This window comes from Parambassis ranga, chromosome 5 (assembly GCF_900634625.1).
Source record: "Parambassis ranga chromosome 5, fParRan2.1, whole genome shotgun sequence".
Taxonomy (NCBI): Eukaryota; Metazoa; Chordata; class Actinopteri; family Ambassidae; genus Parambassis; species Parambassis ranga.
The window spans coordinates 31,124,609-31,145,218 of NC_041026.1; the positions used below are offsets into that span (position 1 = coordinate 31,124,609).

General features: G+C 37.9%; 1 protein-coding gene across 1 annotated transcript in view; it reads left to right on the forward strand.

Moving 5' to 3' along the window:
* LOC114435948 (receptor-type tyrosine-protein phosphatase gamma-like) overlaps positions 1 to 20,610 on the forward strand; it is a 234,170-nt gene that overhangs the window by 60,728 nt on the left and 152,832 nt on the right. Inside the window, exon 4 of the mRNA XM_028405936.1 lies at positions 19,709 to 19,804. Within this exon, the coding sequence (XP_028261737.1) occupies positions 19,709 to 19,804 (96 nt within the window). The remainder of the gene's footprint in view (positions 1 to 19,708; positions 19,805 to 20,610) is intronic.

Here is a 20,610-nt window from a genome sequence, read left to right on the forward strand (position 1 = left end):
CGGGCTGTGCTCCTCCCTTCCTTCTCCCCCTCCTGCCAAAAGCAGAGTTGTAGAGTTTGATGGATCGGGGGACAAAGGAGTCTCTGAGTCTGTTGGTCCTACTCTTGGGGAGGAGCAGCCTGTGACTGTTCTGGCTCCTCTGAGCGCTGATGACAGTGTGCAGAGGATGACTGGCATCGTCCACAATAGCCAGGAGTTTTCTTAGTGTTCTCCTCTCTGCCACTGTCACCAGGGAGTCCAGCTTAATGCCGACCACAGAGCCAGCCCGCCTGATAAGTCTGTCCAGCCTGTTAGCACACCTTTTGTTTATGTTACCCCCCCCAACAGACAACAGCATAAAAAAGTGTACTGGCCACCACAGACTGGTAGAACATCCACAGGAGTTTCCTACAGATGTTGAAGGCTCCCAGTCTTCGCAGGAAGTACAGACGGCTCTGGCCCTTCTTGTACAGGTGATCTGTACAGCATGTCCAGTCCAGCTTGTTGTCCAGCCACAACCCAAGGTACTTGTAGTTGCCTACAATCTCCAATAATCTAAGTATTTAAACAACATGATTCAGAGGTTTAAATACTTTTTTCTCTTTCTTGCGGTGCTTGGGTTACTTGTGGCCCCCAGCAGTAATGCCCACACAGCAAATTTGACAGTGTATATTTAACACTTTAGGAGTTTATTTTACACCAATTTCGGTGTTTATTTGGGTCCAAAGAGTCAGTGTGTATTTTGCACTGTTTTCAGAGGTTTTTATTAACACTAATCTAGAGTTAACTGACCAACACTATCAGAGTAAAAAAATTCTCTCAGAGTTACTCTCAAGCATCAAAATATAACATACTTCAGTGTTTTTTGGCCACTCTAAAGAGTAAAAATGTAATTCAAATCAGTGTTTTTTGGCCACTGATTCCCAATGGAATGCTATAGCCATTTGGTGTTTTTGGGCAAGGGTTATGTTTTTAAAATTTTTTACAGTGTTTTTGAAAAACGTATGTTTTGCCTCGAATCTTATTGCACAAAAGTGAAGAATGGAACCAATTTTTTGGGTACAGTGCTTTAAAAAGACAATGATGATCAATAATGAGATGTTTCAGACAAATGGTCATACCTTCACTAATGACTGGAGAATATATGATATTAATAATTTACAACAACAGCAGCAGCAGTTGCCAGTGTGCATTTCCTTCATGCACAACATCTCCAAATATCAAGGGCACATTCCGGATTAAACAAAGAGTCTGAATAGCATTGAGACCTATTCCATTGCCAGTCTGTTCCAGGTTTACTCTGGTCGGACGGTTTTTCCGCTCAAGATAACCATAGTTATACGAGAATATCCTTACTTATATCCTGCTGACATATGATGTTGTTGTCTGAGAAGTATCCAAAAAACAGCTTTATCTCCAGTTGTGCCACTCCCTCTAGCACATCGTGCATTATATCAACTGCAGATCATTGAGTAAGCATGTTTGCTTAACTCCAAACAATGAGGGCAATGTAGCGTTCTGTACAACGTCCTTGCAATGCTGAATGTGTAGTTCTTTACTACGTAATGTTATGTTTGTATCATCATCACTGAAAACAGTTTTGCACATTTTCTTGTCTGCTAGGCAATAATAGTTTGCACTAAAAGATTCAACATATCCAAGAAGTGTGTGTAAACCCAAATTGTCCCCAGTTACTTGTGCAACTGTCCCATGTAATGGTTCATCTGAGAACGGAACATGAATTCCTTGGGAGTAAAGGATTTTTAGATCATGCACAAGAGGCTCCAATATTGAACTGAATATTTTTTGACATCCTCACTATGAAAGAAAGAAGATGAATATTAATGAGAATTTATCTTTGGCGACAGGTTTCTCAAAATAAAATAAATACTCCCAACCTTGTGGATGCCATGCTTGGACCCAAGAGGATTTGCCATTTCAAATTCATCATAAAATAACTGTATTTGGAGAGAATTTTGTTTTTGAGAAAAGAGGGGGTGATCTTTAAAATAGGTACCATCACAAAAGTCTTTGTAGACCCCACTTTCTTCACAAGGCTGAACAATATGGTTGCAGATTTCTTTGTTGGAAAACTTTAAAGTTTCCAATAAGGGCACATACACAAAATTTGTCAGTTACAGGAACTTGGTCATATGTGCCTGAAGCTCGATTCCTTCTAGTGACATACCTTACACCAAGAGGGATCTCAATGGGATCTACCACACCCCACCTGTCATGGAAGAATTTTTTTCACTTTGTCTCTGTATTCAAATTGGTAAATGGATTCTCAATGCTCTTAAAGTAATCATGAAACTCAGCTTGTACATTGTCATTGTCAGCGAGTAGGTTTACAACATCTTCTTTCACATTTGAATGTAGTTCATGTACAAGCTCCTCCAAACCCTCAACAACGGACTTTACAGTGGTAGTTGCCACCCCACTGCTTTCAAGTTTAGCAATAATGGATGCACACATTACAACACAGTATTTCGTCTGTTGGCATTAGCGCTTGTTGAACACTCACCTTGTTCAGCAACTGGAGGAGGGAGTGGCTCATCATAATTGTCAGCTAGATCACTGCCATGCTTGATATGAAGATGCTTTCTAAAGCCTGAATATGTCAAAAATGTCTGGTGGCATCCACCTTGATCATACGTCAGCTGAAACTTCTTACCAGGATAAAATGCATGCGTAAACTTGAGGTGCCTAACCAACTGTTTAACATTGCTGAATATGGACTTGCACACAAAACACCTTAACATCAGTTGAGGAATTCACATCTCATGACCCTACCCTTGGGCTTTCATGACAAAGACCCACATCAATGTTGTCAATGACAGTCTGTACAAATGTGTTACCTATTTTCGCGCACCGCATTATAAGACGCAGTCTCAATTACAGGGTCTATTTCTGTATTTTCATTTGAAATTTTTATTTGAAATGTGTATGTACAATTTTCTGTTTTGCTGCCGCACCTGTGTGGTGTTTTTCTTGTTGTGCTCTGAGCTGCAGTGATGTGCGATCAGACCCTCACGTCTGAGCTTTAAGACAGAGAGTTACGTTGCGCTGCAGAAGTGAAAACCCAGGAAACCACTCCGCATCCTCCGCAAGCCGCTCACATCTATATCAGCAGCGATTCAGTAAAAACCGGCTGGATATCAGTGAGGTGATTCCTACTTCATCCTTACCAGTGGCTGACTGTACAGAATATTTATTACAACAATGTACAATAAACAGGAAACAAGTGTGCGAGTTCAAACCTGCCAGCTTCCCTCTCATCACAGTCACACGCGCTGCCGGCTGGCTGTTCGGAAATTATGCTGGCTTTCACAAAAGCTCGGGCAATAGTCACTGCAGAAACATGAGTCTACACATCCACAACAATCCATTCACATATGCTGGCGTAACTCGCCCGGCGCTGCCTCCAAGTAAAGCTTTGCTCGCTGTCTGCAATCCATCGCTCCCACGCCGCTCGCAACTTTACTTTGAACGCCCTGTTTATGCCGATGTCCAGTTGTTGGAGTTCTTTGTCAACCCTCCCGGGATTACAGCAAGCTCTGAATTCATCTGCTTCGAACAGCAGCGAGGGTGATGTGTGAAAAAAAACCATCCAGTCTCTTCACATAAACCTCCCTGAGCCACTCTCCCATTTAATACTCGTCTCCTCGTTTCTTTTTAATGACAACCTCTGCTGAAAACTTTTCTTTAGGCAGCATCTTCCTCTTAAAAATCACCATAGGCGGAAGTTTCTGTCCATTACCATGGCAACCGAGAACAACAGCGAACGCTGACTTCTCGTGCCCCATGGTCCGTATTGATACCGTGCTGGTCCCCATTCTCTCCACAGTTTGGTTCACGGGGATGTCGAAAGTGAGGGGGACTTCATCCATGTTGGTGATGTGGCTGGGCTGGATGTTTTTGCTGGCAATCTTGTCACTGCAGTAGACGCGGAAGCTGGCCAGCTTTTCTTTGTAATCTGAATCTGATTAAAGGCAGATTAGAAATCTGATTAAAGGCACATTTAACATAGGCCTCTAGTAAGTACTCAATTTCAAGACAAACAAACATAACATTACTTTTGCATTAAATGTAGCTGTATACTCACATATCCTTTTTGGGAGAAAGGATCTTTAAGCGACGGGAGTAAAGTAAAGTAAAACATACTTTAAAATCTTCATTCCGATTCAAAGCAAATATTTATCATATTTTTAAGAATTAAAATGATCCAAGAAGAGAAATGTCATCTTTTCCTCCTTGTGTCAGGTGCAATACTTGTGGAGTTTGTCTATATAGCACATAGAAGTTGCAAACGCTACTCAAATTTAATGACAACCTGCCTGTGTATCATACAAACTCCACCTGAGTTGCAATTGAAATTAGGGTGTGTAGATGACTTGTTTTCTCATACCATTACATTAAAAGTGACTATAGTCACAACAATATGCTTATCCGTACTTCTCAACCATATCAGGAACAACAATGTTGATGAGCTTGCTTGCGTCGTACTTGATCTGTAATTTTAACGGTCTTGCTGTATTCTCTGATTATCTTCTCACCCCCTGCCTTTGTTTCCAGGACTGTTCTGATAAGCTTGAAGAGGGGCAAAGCAGACACAACTATTAAATAACAAAAGAACCAGTCACACTAACACTGTACCAAAAATATGCCGCTTAAAATATAATAGCTTAAATTGTGATATCACCTCTTTAGCCTCTAAAGGACTGTCATCAATGTGCAGCCTCTTTGGTGATGTGAAGGACTCATCAGTCTCAGATAATTGTGATGACAGAAAATTAATAACTGCATTAATATAAATGCACAAAAAAACGTTCGTCTGATGTGCGATGGCATCATCTCTTCCTGTTTTATCATGTAATGTGAATATAGTCATAACTATCAACATGTTACTAATCATGTGACAACTAATACCAATTCAATTAGTGGGAAAATTAAAGTTAACTCATCAGCGTGACCAAGTTGCCACATCTTTACAACTTAATGCAAATATTTGGTAAGATGTAGGCTGAAACTGAGCTAGCATGCAATTACATACAACTCCATGATATTGTTTGACAAATAAAAAAACATATTCTTTCAGAAATGCAGAATAAGAGACTCCAGTTTGATGTACCTCTTTTTTCCTTGGTACTGAACTTTGAAGAGCATTGCTGTTTTTGTTCCTTTAAAATAAAAACACATAACAATTGAGACATTTAAGGTTACTTTTCCTATATACCTTGTACTTTTATAAAACAAACTCAATAGCCTGATGTTATTTATCTTATTATTTGTCATTTCTGTCTGTTTATGGGCTCAACTCAACAATTCTCTTCTGTGTATCGCGCATGGCAGCGTTCTGCCCTGATGCAAGCCTGACACACAGACACACACACTATTTAAGCTAGTGGTGGTAATATGCAATTTCATAAGGTGAAAAACAATTACAAATTATTTATTCCTAAGGACAATGTAACTGACTCAACGCAGAAATCCACAACTTGGCATCCAAATAACATGTCACCAAGTCAGTGATAAAATACTTACTATGTCCCCTCCCCCACCCTGTCTCTCAACTTAAACGGCCTTCGCTGTTGCTGGGAAGGAAGTTAGCCCCATTCCCTGCACTTAGGTGCTTGATACCACTGAATACCAAAATCCGCGACAGACATTGTACATGGTACTAAGTAGGTCACCAGAGTCATGAAGTACCTACGCCCGCCAACAAAGCTTTGGCAATTAAACATATAGTTGTGCTTTGTAGGTCTGCCCCGCCTAGTTAGCTAGCCGAGTTTCAACTTCCAACTTCAATAGGTACCATGTCATCTGTATAAGCATGGCGAGAAATGGAGAGAGAAATATCTATTTACGTATTATTATTGCATTCTAAAATCTAATTTTACCTCGAGATGAGTGTTAATTCATTGCAAGGGATACCCAGGTTAACCGCACAAAGTTAAAACACAGATAAATGAATAATCACAGTACAGGCATATATGCTCATATACCACAACTTTTTGATCAAATAATAGTAAAAGTAACCAATTTCTTACTTCAAATATAGCACATCGTCCCTTCGCCAGCCTGCAAAGTTCCACCAAAAAATAATGTCTCTGTAGGCGTGGTAAAAATCTAATGTTTGGTACGTCATCACGTCAGTCAAAGTGCGGACCGTGGAGACTCAATCGATAAATACACACTGCAGAATTTAACCCTCATGCATTGTTCGCAAACACTACCCTAATGTGTTGTTCAGGGACAAAAACGTCCCCTAACTTTAACGGTTTTAAAAATATATTAGATAAATATTTTTTTGAAATTTTTTTGCATAGACCTTTTAATTAACTTCAGTTCTAATCAACAGTAGTGAAAAAATCATTTTCCCCCAGGATTTTAACCCTTTAATCACCAATTTTATGAGGGGTGGTGCTGAAAATTGAAAAAAAAAAACACAAAATGGCTCATTTTTAATAGAAAAGGTGAATGTGGACTGGATTCTTTTGAACCTTTATTACAGTCTTGGTCATGTCAAACATCAGTAAAAAAATTGACTTGATTGCATTATTAGTTTTTGCACAGCACTGGATTTTCTTTTTTTCTCCCTAATGTGTTGTTCGGGGACAAAAACGTCCCCTAACTTTAACGGTTTTAAAAATATATTAGATAAATATATTTTTGAATTTTTTTTTGCATAGACCTTTTCATTAACTTCAGTTCTAATCAACAGTAGTGAAAAAATCATTTTCCCCCAGGATTTTAACCCTTTAATCACCAATTTTATAAGGGGTGGTGCTGAAGATTGAAAAAAAAAACACACAAAATGGCTCATTTTTAATAGAAAAGGTGAATGTGGACTGGATTCTTTTGAACCTTTATTACAGTCTTGGTCATGTCAAACATCAGTAAAAAAATTGACTTGATTGCATTATTAGTTTTTGCACAGCACTGGATTTTCTTTTTTTCTCCCTAATGTGTTGTTCGGGGACAAAAACGTCCCCTAACTTTAACGGTTTTAAAAATATATTAGATAAATATTTTTTTGAAATTTTTTTGCATAGACCTTTTAATTAACTTCAGTTCTAATCAACAGTAGTGAAAAAATCATTTTCCCCCAGGATTTTAACCCTTTAATCACCAATTTTATAAGGGGTGGTGCTGAAAATTGAAAAAAAAACACACAAAATGGCTCATTTTTAATAGAAAAGGTGAATGTGGACTGGATTCTTTTGAACCTTTATTACAGTCTTGGTCATGTCAAACATCAGTAAAAAAATTGACTTTATTGCATTATTAGTTTTTGCACAGCACTGGATTTTCTTTTTTTCTCCCATTTTGTCCCATAGACTTACATTATAAACACACTTTTTTTGACTGCACAGCCATGGCACTACATAATCATGCATTCTTGATTGTTGGTGGTTTACCCTGTTGGTAGGAGGTAAAATTTGTGATTTTTACAGTTAACAACTTAATTACCATATTAACCCTTTACCTGCAGGCCTGTGCTCATGTAGTGTAGTTTCTGGCTTGTATATGGAGTTATAGGGAGTATTTTAGCACATAATTGCGTGTCTACACACTGTGTGTGTATGTTAGAGAGGAAGAGAGCCATTTGCACACTGATCTTGTTGTCTGTGAGTACACACAACCACAGAGTCTTCATAGTAAACAAAAACAAAGAAAGTGTTGCTATGCACGTGTGGCCCTTTGATGTCTACAGGTGCAGACTAAACAAAACAAAAAGGCAAGTGGTCTTACATGTGACCTTGTGGTCATTTGATGGTGAGAAGAGCAGAAAGCAACATGAAGAGAGGATTCACTTGTGCACAATCTCTGGAAATGATTGTGCAGCCTGGCTCTATGAAGGGCCAGGCTGTGAAGCTGTGAAGGCTGCACAAGTAGATCCGTCACTTGTTCACAAGCGAATCCTTCATTCGTTCACAAGTGAATCCTTCACTCATGCACAGGTGAATCCTCTCTTCATGCTGCTTGCTGCTCTTGTCACCATTAAATGACCAGGAGGATGCATGCAAGTCCACTAGTGTTTTTGTTTTGTTTAGTCTGAACCTCTCAGCATCAAAGGGCACGGCACTTACTTTTAGGGCTGCAACAAATTTACTTTACTTTACTTTACTAAACTACTTTTAATACTAATTTTAGTAGGGGACTAAACTGTAGATTAGATTTGGTTAGTCAATGATTATTTATTATGTTATCAAGTTATCTATCTATGGTGTCTAGTTAGTAACATGCACATGTACGTATGGTCGTGTGGAGCGCAACACACCATGGAAAAGGGGCACTTAGACCTCACTTAGACTAATTCAGTGATCTCAACTGAGACACTAACCTAAAAGTAAAGTCACTCTACTGGAGGACGTGTTTTCCGAAAGCTAAAAAAAAAAAAAAAACAGCTATTTTACCCATCCACAACTTCAGACGCCAGAACTCCTGGATGTTTTCATTTTACATGCTTATGCATTGCCGTTGTACGTCTGAATTAGGTACACTTCACTTACTTAGTAACTTTATTTTCCTGACTTTCCTTCCCTGACAGTGTGCAAATGGCTCTCTTCCTCTCTAACATACACACACAGTGTGTAGACACACAATTATGTGCTAAAATACTCCCTATAACTCCATATACTTAAGCCAGAAACTACAGTACATGAGCACAGGCCTGCAGGTAAAGGGTTAATATGGTAATTAAGTTGTTAACTGTAAAAATCACAAATGTTACCTCCTACCAACAGGGTAAACCACCAACAATCAAGAATGCATGATTATTTAGTGCCATGGCTGTGCAGTCAAAAAAAGTGTGTTTATAATGTAAGTCTATGGGACAAAATGGGAGAAAAAAAGAAAATCCAGTGCTGTGCAAAAACTAATAATGCAATAAAGTCAATTTTTTTACTGATGTTTGACATGACCAAGACTATAATAAAGGTTAAAAAGAATCCAGTCCACATTCACCTTTTCTATTAAAAATGAGCCATTTTGTGTGTTTTTTTTTCAATTTTCAGCACCACCCCTTATAAAATTGGTGATTAAAGGGTTAAAATCCTGGGGGAAAATGATTTTTTCACTACTGTTGATTAGAACTGAAGTTAATTAAAAGGTCTATGCAAAAAAATTTCAAAAAAATATTTATCTAATATATTTTTAAAACCGTTAAAGTTAGGGGACGTTTTTGTCCCCGAACAACACATTAGGGGGTAAAATTTGCCCACAGTGTACCGTTGACCTATGAAAAATTTTAAAATCATATTAACAAAATTTATGTAAAATTAAGCTTATTGAGGAAAAATGATTCAATTTGTCCACATATTGACAAAGTTATGGCCAAAATAAACAGAAAAATTTCTCTCAGAGGACAAAAATGTCCCGAACAACGCATGAGGGTTAAATGAACTCTACAAAAACTCTACACCAACACTGAAGTGAATATTAACACTGTGAAGTGTTATTGTTTAAATACAGCCAAGTGTACAGCACACCTATTCAACTCTACAGTGTAAAAAACTACTCTGTAAAAGAAAAAATTTAACAATATTCAATTTGCTGTGCAGAAGACAAAAGGCATTGTTTACACTCGCGATCAGCTGCTGGCTCTAAGACCCCCTTCCTTTGTGGTCGAAGAGAAGCCCCAAATACTGGACGAGCTGAGGAGGAGGAGACGTGGATGCAAGGCAGGAGTTAAACGGCGGATGAAGAAAAGACGTTTTAAACCCTGTGTCCCCGCGATCATCACGGGGAACGCCAGGTCCCTGGCTAATAAGATGGACAAGCTGGAGGCGCTCACACGGACCCAGTGGGTGTACTGAGAGGCCAGTATCATGTGTTTCACGGAGACATTGCTGCACAGTCCGATACCGGGATCGAATGATCCCTGGCTTCCAGACCGAAACACCACTGCGGCCGGTAAGAAGAAAGGAGGAGGGCTTGCAGTGCTCGTTAACAACAGATGGTACAAACCTGAGCATATCCACATCAAGGAGTGAGTGTGCAGTCCCGACGTGGAGCTTATTGCTATCGGACTCTGTCCATATTATTTGCCACGGGAGTTTACAAACGTCATCGCCATCTCTGTCAATACTCTGCCGACCGGTAAAGCAGATGCGTCCTGTGACGTCATCAAACTCAGTCACCGCCGACCTGCAGACTAAACATCCTGGTGCCTTCATCTTCATCACAGGGGACTTCAATCATGCCTGTCTCTCCTCCACTCTGCCTACATTCCAGCAGTATGTACTGTGTCACACAAGAGACAATAAGACTCTGGATTTATTGTATGCTAATGTCACCAGTGCATACACTTCCACTGTTCTTCCTCCAGTGGGCAAGTCTGACCATAACCTCGTTCCTGCTCTCCCCATCATACACAACAGAAACCAGTCACTGTGAGGACTGTTAGGAAATGGTATGATGGTGCCATGGACTGTCTGCACGATGCCCTGGAAACCACCGACTGGTCAGTTCTGTATGAACCACATGGTGACGACCTGGATGGACTAAAAGACTGTGTTTCTGATTACATCAAGTTCTGCACAGACAACTCCATCCCCACCAAGAAGGTGCGCTGCTACCCTAACAACAAACCATGAGAAACAGGTGACCTGAAGGCTTTTCTGAATAAGAAGAAGAGGGCCTTCATGGCTGTTCAGAAGGAGCTGAAACACGAAACAAGAGGAAGTCATTCCTGCAGTCTGCCATCAGACTGTATAACTCATCTGTGACTGTCAGAGCTGTGCTCAGTAACTCAGACTAAAGCATCATCACAAGTGCATTTCAAACTTCTCAGTTACATTAACTGTGTTTTTATGCTTCTATATTCCCCTTGATCTGCTTTTTGTGTGTTTATGTACACATTTTTTCTTTGTTGCTGCCATGCGCGTGTATGTGTATATAAGAGTTTTTGCTACGTTTATTGTATTTATCCTTTTATCATTTTTTAAATGCTGCTACTACAACAGTTTACATCTGTTACTGTCTACCTCTGTGCCACCATGACTTTAACCACAAAAAACAAATTTCTGTTTCACCCTATTCCCAATTAGACCATCAGCTGGACTGGAGACAGTTAGCTCACTGTGCATCTGTCTCTGCTCCTACTCTGGAGTTTTAGCAATTTCTGCCTCACAGGAATTCATTATATGTAAAATACAAAAGCTCAAATTATAGCTCTGTCAAACTCTATAAACAGCTTTGACACTCCCAGGTTTAATGCAATTGACCAGTGTATTGGAAACTTTGAGCTTGGCACCATGAGAGACAGCCTGTGATGTGATCAGAGTTAACAAGGCAGTTCTGCCCCCAATATATGCCTGATTTTCATTCCAGCATTATGAACTTCAAAAACACATTTTTTGGTTGCTTTTCACAACAATCTGTACCTAAAATGAGACTCAGACCTTTTTTTAATAAAAATAGAGGTCAGACTCAAAATTTTTTCTTATAAAGGGGATTTCTTTAAAACCTATTGACAAAGTAGTTGCACAGTATCTTTTAACACTCTCCTATTACACCATACATCAGACCATTGATCTCCCACTTTATCCCTTATATCTTCATGCTGTTGTTTACGGGATTCAGATAACTGTCTGACAGAACATGGACATGGTACATTTTATTGTCTTGTCGAAACAGTAAGCTGTAAGTGACAACATTGAAATGCATTGTTCTTCACTTGTCAAGTAGCACAAACAAATGTACTATGCATCTGCACATCATGAGCAATTGAGGCATGTGAGGCAACTTGAACCGAAATTTATATGTGTGTGTATTGCATTTTGCCTCATGACCTTGGTGTTGGCCTCCTGCTGTGGAACAAATGGCCCCACTAGCAGTCTCAAGGTGGTGAATGGATAGCCAGCATTAGACCAGGATCTCAGGTTAAATCCCATTAATTACAAAAGACTCAAAAGTCTGTGGCAGCCTGCCATAGTCTCATTTGCACAGTTGCATATATATATATATAGATATATATATATATATATCTATATATATAGGCTACTTCACAACTTAATAGCATATAACCCCAGAGAAAATGGTGGCTCTGCACATTATACTATATTAACAGATGCTCATTTATAAGGCATACATTAAATAAGTGTTGATATTTAAGTTAATATTTTGCTCAAAACTGCCATACATATATACTTATATACTAAGTATACTATGTATTTTTGGCTTGTTTTGAAAGATATGAATGATTCAGGCTTTGTTCCCTTAGTTCCAGCTTCAAGATAATAGAATCCTGTAACATCACCGAATTAATGCATGTACATTTAGTTTTCAGGTGGGTTGTTAGCTTTAAATCAGTTCTACCTTCCCTCCCTCAGAGACCACTTAGAACATCTATAGTAATGATGCATTAAGGTGTCAGCAGTGCAGGCTGCCTGATCACTGCAGCTTGTTCATACTGAGGGTCTGTCTCCTTTGCTTACCATCTCACATATTAATGCTTCATTGAGTACCTTACACTACATCACATCTGAGTTTGATGATCACACACACACATCAATCAATATTACATGCTGGGGGCAATTCAAAACAAAAAAGTGTGACATTTTGACACAGCACCAGTTTGTATTTTTTTAACACCTGTAACCTCTGCACAACATATGTCTCATCTTGCAACCTGGATGAGATTATCCAGGAGATTACACTTACAGGAAGTGAGTGGCTAATCAAGTAGTGTTTTAGAGTAAAGGTTTGGTTTAAAATTGTGCATTTATTTGTGTGGCTCCCTGTGTTGTTTATCCATCAAGTACAGATATATACTGAAGAGCCTTTATGTGTCACTCTGGGTTAGTACATCCATACATTCATACAATACAACAGCTTCACCTTACTTGTAAAAAAAAGAAAAAAACAGAAAAGAAAATTCCAGTTTTGTTGTGTTGCCAAAAGACAGATGATTCAGAGGACAGAGACCTTCAGACAGCTGGGAGAGCTTGGGACTTTTTAGTTGCAACACATTCTTACACCCACCTAGTTACACATGGCTGTATGGTCATGGTATTATATTGCCTATTTCCAACATCAGCTACAACAACAAGACAGGAAGTGACAGACTTTCATTTAGGAAACCCTGGTTTGATTTACAGATCTGGTCCTTTCACTTTTTTGGCTCCATCTATGAATTTGTGTCCGTTGGGTCAGTGTGATGAGACACGAGATTCATGGGTGGAAAAAAGAATACAGCTGGTGTTTTAAACCAAAACCTTGACCTGACCACCAGCTTTCCTCCAGCTCTGATTACAGGTTGCAGTTTAATACATGGCAGGCCTCGGTCTGGCACAGTGGTGATGCCTTTTGGCCTTATGTGAAGATGTTAAAGTAGAAAAGTGGACCCTTCATGCTTCAGGAATGACAGGGGGTCCCCCTCTTCTTTCCAAAGTGTTTTTCTGAGCAGAAAATAAATAACTTGTTTGGTGTTATTTGCCTCCAGGCGTAGTGGAATCTCCTACTTTTTAACTCCAGAAAAGGAGTGGTGTTGTTACAGGCCCCCTAAGGCTGATCGCTGAAGGGAGGCCCCCCTCTCTCCTTTTTTGCTCCTCCCAGTGCACTAGTTACCCAGCTCTTTTACTGCTTTGTCTTACTTCTCCTCACTCTGTTGCTACAAATTACAGGTGTTCTTGTCTCCTGGTATTGATAAAAGATTTCTATATCCTTATTATTATTATTACAAAGAGTTAAATGCAGAGGCAGGAAGACATTCAAAGACAGTCCAAAGACATATATAGAAGCTTTCAACATGATCCACCTTACTTCAGAACTATCATCCTTTTGGCTTGTGTACCCTCAGAGATTTAAAAAAGGTCTGACTTATCCAGCTGAAAAATATTTTTTAGGCATAATGTACTTTCAGTAGACCAAATGCAGAAATGTACACACAGTAAGTCTGAAGCCTTGTTGTTGGAAATGTCAACCACAATTAAATGTTCTAAAACACTGAAAAAAGAATTCTTTGAATTTTGAAATGTGTACATCGGTCCTACACAATCATGTAAAACCAACGTAATTCGTCTTTCTGTCAGTTAATAATTTCTCGTTAAACTAATTTATTTCAATCATGTTAGATTGTTTAAAAGAATCATGTTGATTAAATGCATTAAAAGTTCAAAATGTAGACCTATTTTTTTGTGTAATTTTTAAAGGATTTCATCATGTTCATCAGGGAACCCAATTTTTAACTGTAACTCAAACTTAATTTTAAATGCAGCCTTGATCTTAACACATACACATATATACACACCCTAACAGCCCTCCTCACTGATGGTGCAAATCAATGAAGCTCATAACAAACTGATAAGTTATGCAAACCTACAGGGAATGCAACTGAGCTTAAACAAGTATACATTTTAAAGCCAAACACAAAAATTAATTTGCACATAATTACATTTGTTTGATCCAACAACTTACCAAGTTCACTTTTTTGAGTGTACATCATCAAAGGAGAACTCAGCATGTCACACAGCCATGTCAGGCATAGGTATCAGATTGGTGATTGTGTGATTTACTTAACAGTGTTGTGTTGCATTTAAATAATTGGTTTGTGTTGCTTTAACAAGTAGCACAAAAATGTTAATTACATCGGACATAATTACAGTTATTTGATCCAACAACTCACTGAGTTCACTTTTTTCAGTGTTGTGAGCATCAACAATTGTCTTTAAAAAATATAGAAAGTAATGAAAACACCATAAAGTTACCTAATACATTTAAATAATGGCTGCATTTAAAATCAATTTTTAATTACTGTTAAGAATTGGGTTCCCTGGACATGATGAAATCCTTTAAAAATTACACAATAAATTGGGTTTACATTTTGAATTTTTAATACATTGAATCAACATGATTCCCAACATCCAACAATCTAATATGATTGAAATAAGTTAGTTTAACAAGAAATTATTAATTGAGAGAAAGAAGAAAATTACGTTGGCTTTACATATTATGATTGTGTGGGACCGATGTACACATTTCAATCAAGTAAATTCAAAGAATTCTTTTTTTTCTGTTAAGGATGCATAGTATTATTTGACATCTGTAATGGCAGATATTGGCTTTAAAATAAAATATGGGCTATTGGCCAATGAATGTTGAGATATTAGCAGGTAGGTTGACAGTGACTAATATACTGTGTCCCCAGTGGATACATAAAAAAAATATATATAATTTCATCAGTGAGTGTATAAAACGGTCTGTAGTGTGGAGGTTTTTGAAAAGTGAATATACCAGCATAGGCAATCCAAAGGGGTTGAACAATATTGGCATGTCAGATCAGATCAGTAAAAAAATCAATTTTGTACATCCCTAGTTATAAACCTAAACACCTAACCTATGTGCGTGAGTGAGCCTCCCACACATCAGTACAACCAAATCCTGTTGTATGTTTTATTAGAATGTTGTGTTGCTGTCTTTAAGATTTGTATGTCAATAAAGTCATTTGATGGTGTTATTCATACAGTATTTGTTATATTAGTGCTATCGGTCTCCGTCCATATTATACTAACTTTACAGCTGTATCTTGCCAGTTGTGGCAAGTAGGACAGTCACAAATGATTATACATACAAACTGGACTTACCGTGCTAAATGTTCTCAGCTCTATGCCCTGGAAAAACTCCACAGTAAACTGTCCCAGCTTACTACCGAAAGCCTCAGTATGCTGCTGATCCCCCACTAAATCAGAGATGGAAGAAGTTTCTCAGAACATCTAGGAGATGATCCAAAACAATTGGATAATTAATAAATCTTGCATCTGTTAGTAATGCATCATCTGAGTTCTGTGAGAGAAAGAAACAGAATTGTCGAAGTTAAGCATCTCTATATATGGTATGATGATCAATATTGCAGGTAAAACACAAGGTGTCACTGGTAGTGTTGCTCTTTTAGGCTTTTTAGTTTTTTTTCAGACAACTAGGAGAAAATCTTCACAAGGCTGCATCCACCCATCTCAAATAAAAAGCCTTTAAATGTACCAATTTGCTGCAACTGAAAAAGAACCTTTCTTTCAGCTTTCAGCAGCCATTAGCAAGTACGTCATCAAATGGGAACTGTGCATGTCATAGAGTCACCAAGTGCTGCCACCTAGTGTCAGGCATAGATGACAGATGTGTGTCAGTCTTCATCACTCACCGTTTTTCAGTTAAGGGTACTCGAGGCTGATGAGTTTAATACTTTCTTCAATTTTATTAACTAAGCACATATCAGTTAAGATCACTTGATATTTTTTTAGTAATATTTACAATAAGTTGACATTACTTTAAAAAAAGGTGAGGAAACCCATTGCCTCAAAGTTTCTAAGTATGTAACTAATTTTAACCCTTTCCAAGATGTATTAACAAGAAGTTTTTGGATACCTTAGCATCTACATCTCTCAAAGGTGGATCTTTTGAGTCTCATTTATAAAGTGAACCCTCATCTTCCAACCAGGATCTGAGTCACAGTACATTGATAAAGGCTTTAAAATGAAGTGCTTATATTTTACTTTTGGGTAACCCAACAACCCACGCGGAGACACCGGTGCCACACTTTTAACTGCACAGTAAAGTCATCAGCAAATCAGTGGGGTAAAATTGTGTGTCGTCAGCTTTGGGTCATCACTGTCCCATTTTATTGTTTTAAAAAGAATGCAACAGCATCATTAGAGCAAAATATCACTGTGTTTAAAGAGGTTCTTGTTGTTAAGCTAGTGCCACACTGCTGCATTCCCAAGCACAACCCCCCACTTTGACTTTAATTAACACGAGTCTGGGAGATTGTGTTGTTCCAGTTGAGCTGTCTCTGCTATAAATTCACCAAACAGACTCTATATGATGCAGCTTGACAACTGTTTACTCCACAAATAGATCAAAAAATGATGCACAGGGCTCTTTATGCAAGGATTAGTGAGCTGGAGAAAATGCTACACAAGTGATATTGACAGTGTAGATCTTGGCTGAGAAAGAATCCTGCTTGGCATACCGGAATATGATTTCCAGTACTGCAGATTATGTAAACATGTGTGCATATGAACAGTTTCTATGTACATGCACACAAATACAGGCATATTAAAATATTCTGCTACAAAGTCACCATTCTCCTAACTGCGTCATACCTCTATATCACCATGACAACCAATAGTGCCTGACTTTGAGCAGTTTCTGTATGAGTGTTTGTTCTCATTGGCTTTCACTGAGCAAGACATCATCCAAGTCCATTTGAAAGCTAATAATTTGCTCTTAATTCTTTTCTTTTTTTTAAGTTATCATTACAAATACCAATCCCATGTGTATCCTGGTTTGCCAGGTATTCTTCCATAGCAGCACATTTTCTGGCTCATCTCATATAAGAAAGGTTTCCTTGTCCTCATATTACAGTATTACATTTTACAGTCCAGGCCACAAAAGGTAAGAGGTCATGACCCCAGTCATTTCACTAAAGGTGATGTATACAAGAGGATCAGTCAAGCATGGATCACTGCCTCTCATATAGTAACTTCAACCATTCAGGTTGAATTCCAAGCAGATGTGAATTTTTGAAAGCTGGTAGCATTTAGCATTTTAGTTAGCAAAGTAACCAATCATATTTGTTTCTGATTCATTGCTCCTGAAACATGCAGAAAACCACCAGTAGTTATTTAAAGATAACTAATTGGTCCAAACAGCCTCCACAACAATCTAGCTGCGAGCACTAGCTTAGAGTCTGAAAAAAATGCTTTTATTTTAAAATAATTTGAAAATATTGCATATTTTGAGATTTGACAGTAAGGGTAAACCACCAACAATCAGGAATGCATGATTACGTAGTGCCATGGCTGTGCAGTCAAAAAAAGTGTGGTTATAATGTAAGTCTATGGGACAAAATGTGAGGAAAAAATGAAAATCCAGTGCTGTGCAAAAACTAATAATGCAATAAAGTCAGTTTTTTTACTGATGTTTGACATGACCAAGACTGTAATAAAGGTTAAAAAAAATCCAGTCCACATTCACCTTTTCTATTAAAAATGAGCCATTTTGTGTGTTTTTTTTTCCAATTTTCAGCACCACCCCTTATAAAATTGGTGATTAAAGGGTTGGGGGAAATGATTTTTTTCACTACTGTTGATTAGAACTGAAGTTAATTAAAAGGTCTATGCAAAAAAATTTCAAAAAAATATTTATCTGATATATTTTTAAAACCGTTAAAGTTAGGGGACGTTTTTGTCCCGAACAACACAAAAGGGTAGTGTTTGCGAACAGTCCATGAGGGTTAACTCATATCTAATAAAAGTATCAATGTAGCTAATGTATTTCACTATCTAACTAATTTATCTATTACTATATATTGATATATCTACATTATTCCTATCCCTGAACACACCCGATCCCACCAAGCGATTCACAACCTGATCCAATCACATGACTCGTATGCCGTTCGAAGCACTCAACTGCTTCAAACAAAAAATAATTTGCACATAATTACATTTGTTTGATCCAACAACTTACCAAGTTTACTTTTTTGAGTGTACATCATCAAAGGGAAAGCATGTCACACAGCCATGTCAGGCATAGGTATCAGATAGGTGATTGTGGGATTTACTCAACAGTTTTGTGTTGCATTTACTTAATTGGTTTGTGTTGCTTTAACAAGTAGCACACAAATTACATTGGACATAAGTAGTATGAGCTTCAACAATTCTCTTTAAATTCATAGAAACTAATGAAAATACTATAAAGTTACCTAACACCTTTAAATAATGGCTGCATTTGAAATTAAGTTTGAGTTACAGTTAAGAATTGGGTTCCATGGACATGATGAAATCCTTTAAAAATTACACAATAAATTGGGGTTACATTTTGAACTTTTAATACATTGAATCAACATGATTCTTTTAAACAATCTAACATGATTAAAATAAGTTAGTTTAACAAGAAATTATTAATTGAGAGAAAGAAGAAAGTTACGTTGGTATACGATCTAAGCAGGATCAAGACAAACAGTGTGTGATGTCAATTCAGTTCAATTTATTTTCTGAACCTGCTCTGTCCACTACAGTGTTGTGAGGGGCCTGCCATCTATTCCAGCTGTCAATAGCTGAGAGGTAGAGTATACTCTACCCCCACAACACTGTAGTGGACAGAGCAGGTTCAGAAAATAAATTGAACTGAATTGACATCACACACTGTATGTCTTGATCCTACTTAGATGCTTCACCATGAGCTCAAAGCCTGCATTATAACCTCTCCGCAGTTCATGGTTAACATGCCCAGGTTTGAACCTGTGCAGGATTTCTTTCATCCCCCTTAGTCCGCTGCAGTCCAAGGGGTTTAATTTTACATGTAGTGGTACTTTCTATTGTTGTGGGTCATATGAAAAGAAGCATAGATGTTGCATTACATGAAAACCTCACAAAAACTGTAATGAGATATTTTTAGACATTTTCCTCAGTTTCATCTTAAACATATCCTCATACATAAAGATGTTGCTTCTACCATATGTATTTGTTTGAACAACTGTTTCTGCAGGAAGCACTGCGGAAATCCAAACAGCACAGCGAAAAGGAAAAGATCATGGCCAATGTAATGTCTCAGTGGTGATAAGTATATGAAGACATTTTAAGACTCAGTGGGAGAAGAACTCACCACAGACATTTGCTTTTCTGTCTGTGAGACACCAACAATACCTGTCCAACCATTTCTAATTACTTACAGATGATGGTTTGATATCTCCCTCTGCCTAAATCAGTGTTTCTCTCTTTTACAGATGCAGATCTACATGTACAACTCAGATGACTTTGACAATCTCAGTACAGCACTTAGGGAGAAGAGGATCATCGCAGCCATGGCGGTGTTTTTTCAGGTAGCTTTTTTGTCTTACATTCAAGTTGCTCTTTCATTGTAGCAAAATTACCTGATAATTGATGGTTTCTAGAAGAGTGCACCTTGGCAAAATGGGCTTCTTACAACATAAGTTACTTCTGTTCAGTCTTATTATCTAACTCAGTGTAATAATGGAAATCTTGGCCTTGCTGAAGCATAGGGCTCATGTTTTCTTTGTGAGAGACATTTAACTGTATCAAAGTAAAATAAACCTTTGCTTAAAATCTGTGAGGGATACAATATGTAAAGATGTAATAACTTTCAGGAAAGAATCAAGGGTTTGTGAACAGTGTTAAGACGTATTCAGCTTTATTTAGCACATACTATATCATACAGTTTACAATATAAAGTGCTGTAATATGTGAGGCCTCAGCAAGATAAATGTAAACACTGTTGATTCCTGTGTGTATTAGTGGTTGTTTAGTAACTAACTAGCTTAGCACATATCTAGCTGTTAGAATTAGGCTGCTACAATAAATGTTGGGAATGCAAGGAAGTCAGATGTTTTGGCTAGCTAGGAGTGCTGTATTAGCACATCAGCCCTTGGTTACATAAGGAGAGCAGCAAGGATTTTATATTTTTTAAGGCCAATCCAGAAGTTAGCATCTAATGAGCTCCCTTGACAAAAGGCCAGTCAGATTTTATTTTTTGGCTTTTAGAATATTGCAGAAAATGAGCTCAGTGGTGAACAAAAGTATGAAATACTTTTTGTTCAGCATAATAATCCCCAAGTCAATACAACTAGTATGATTTTTGAGGTCTAAATATGAGTCACCAAAAGTAACA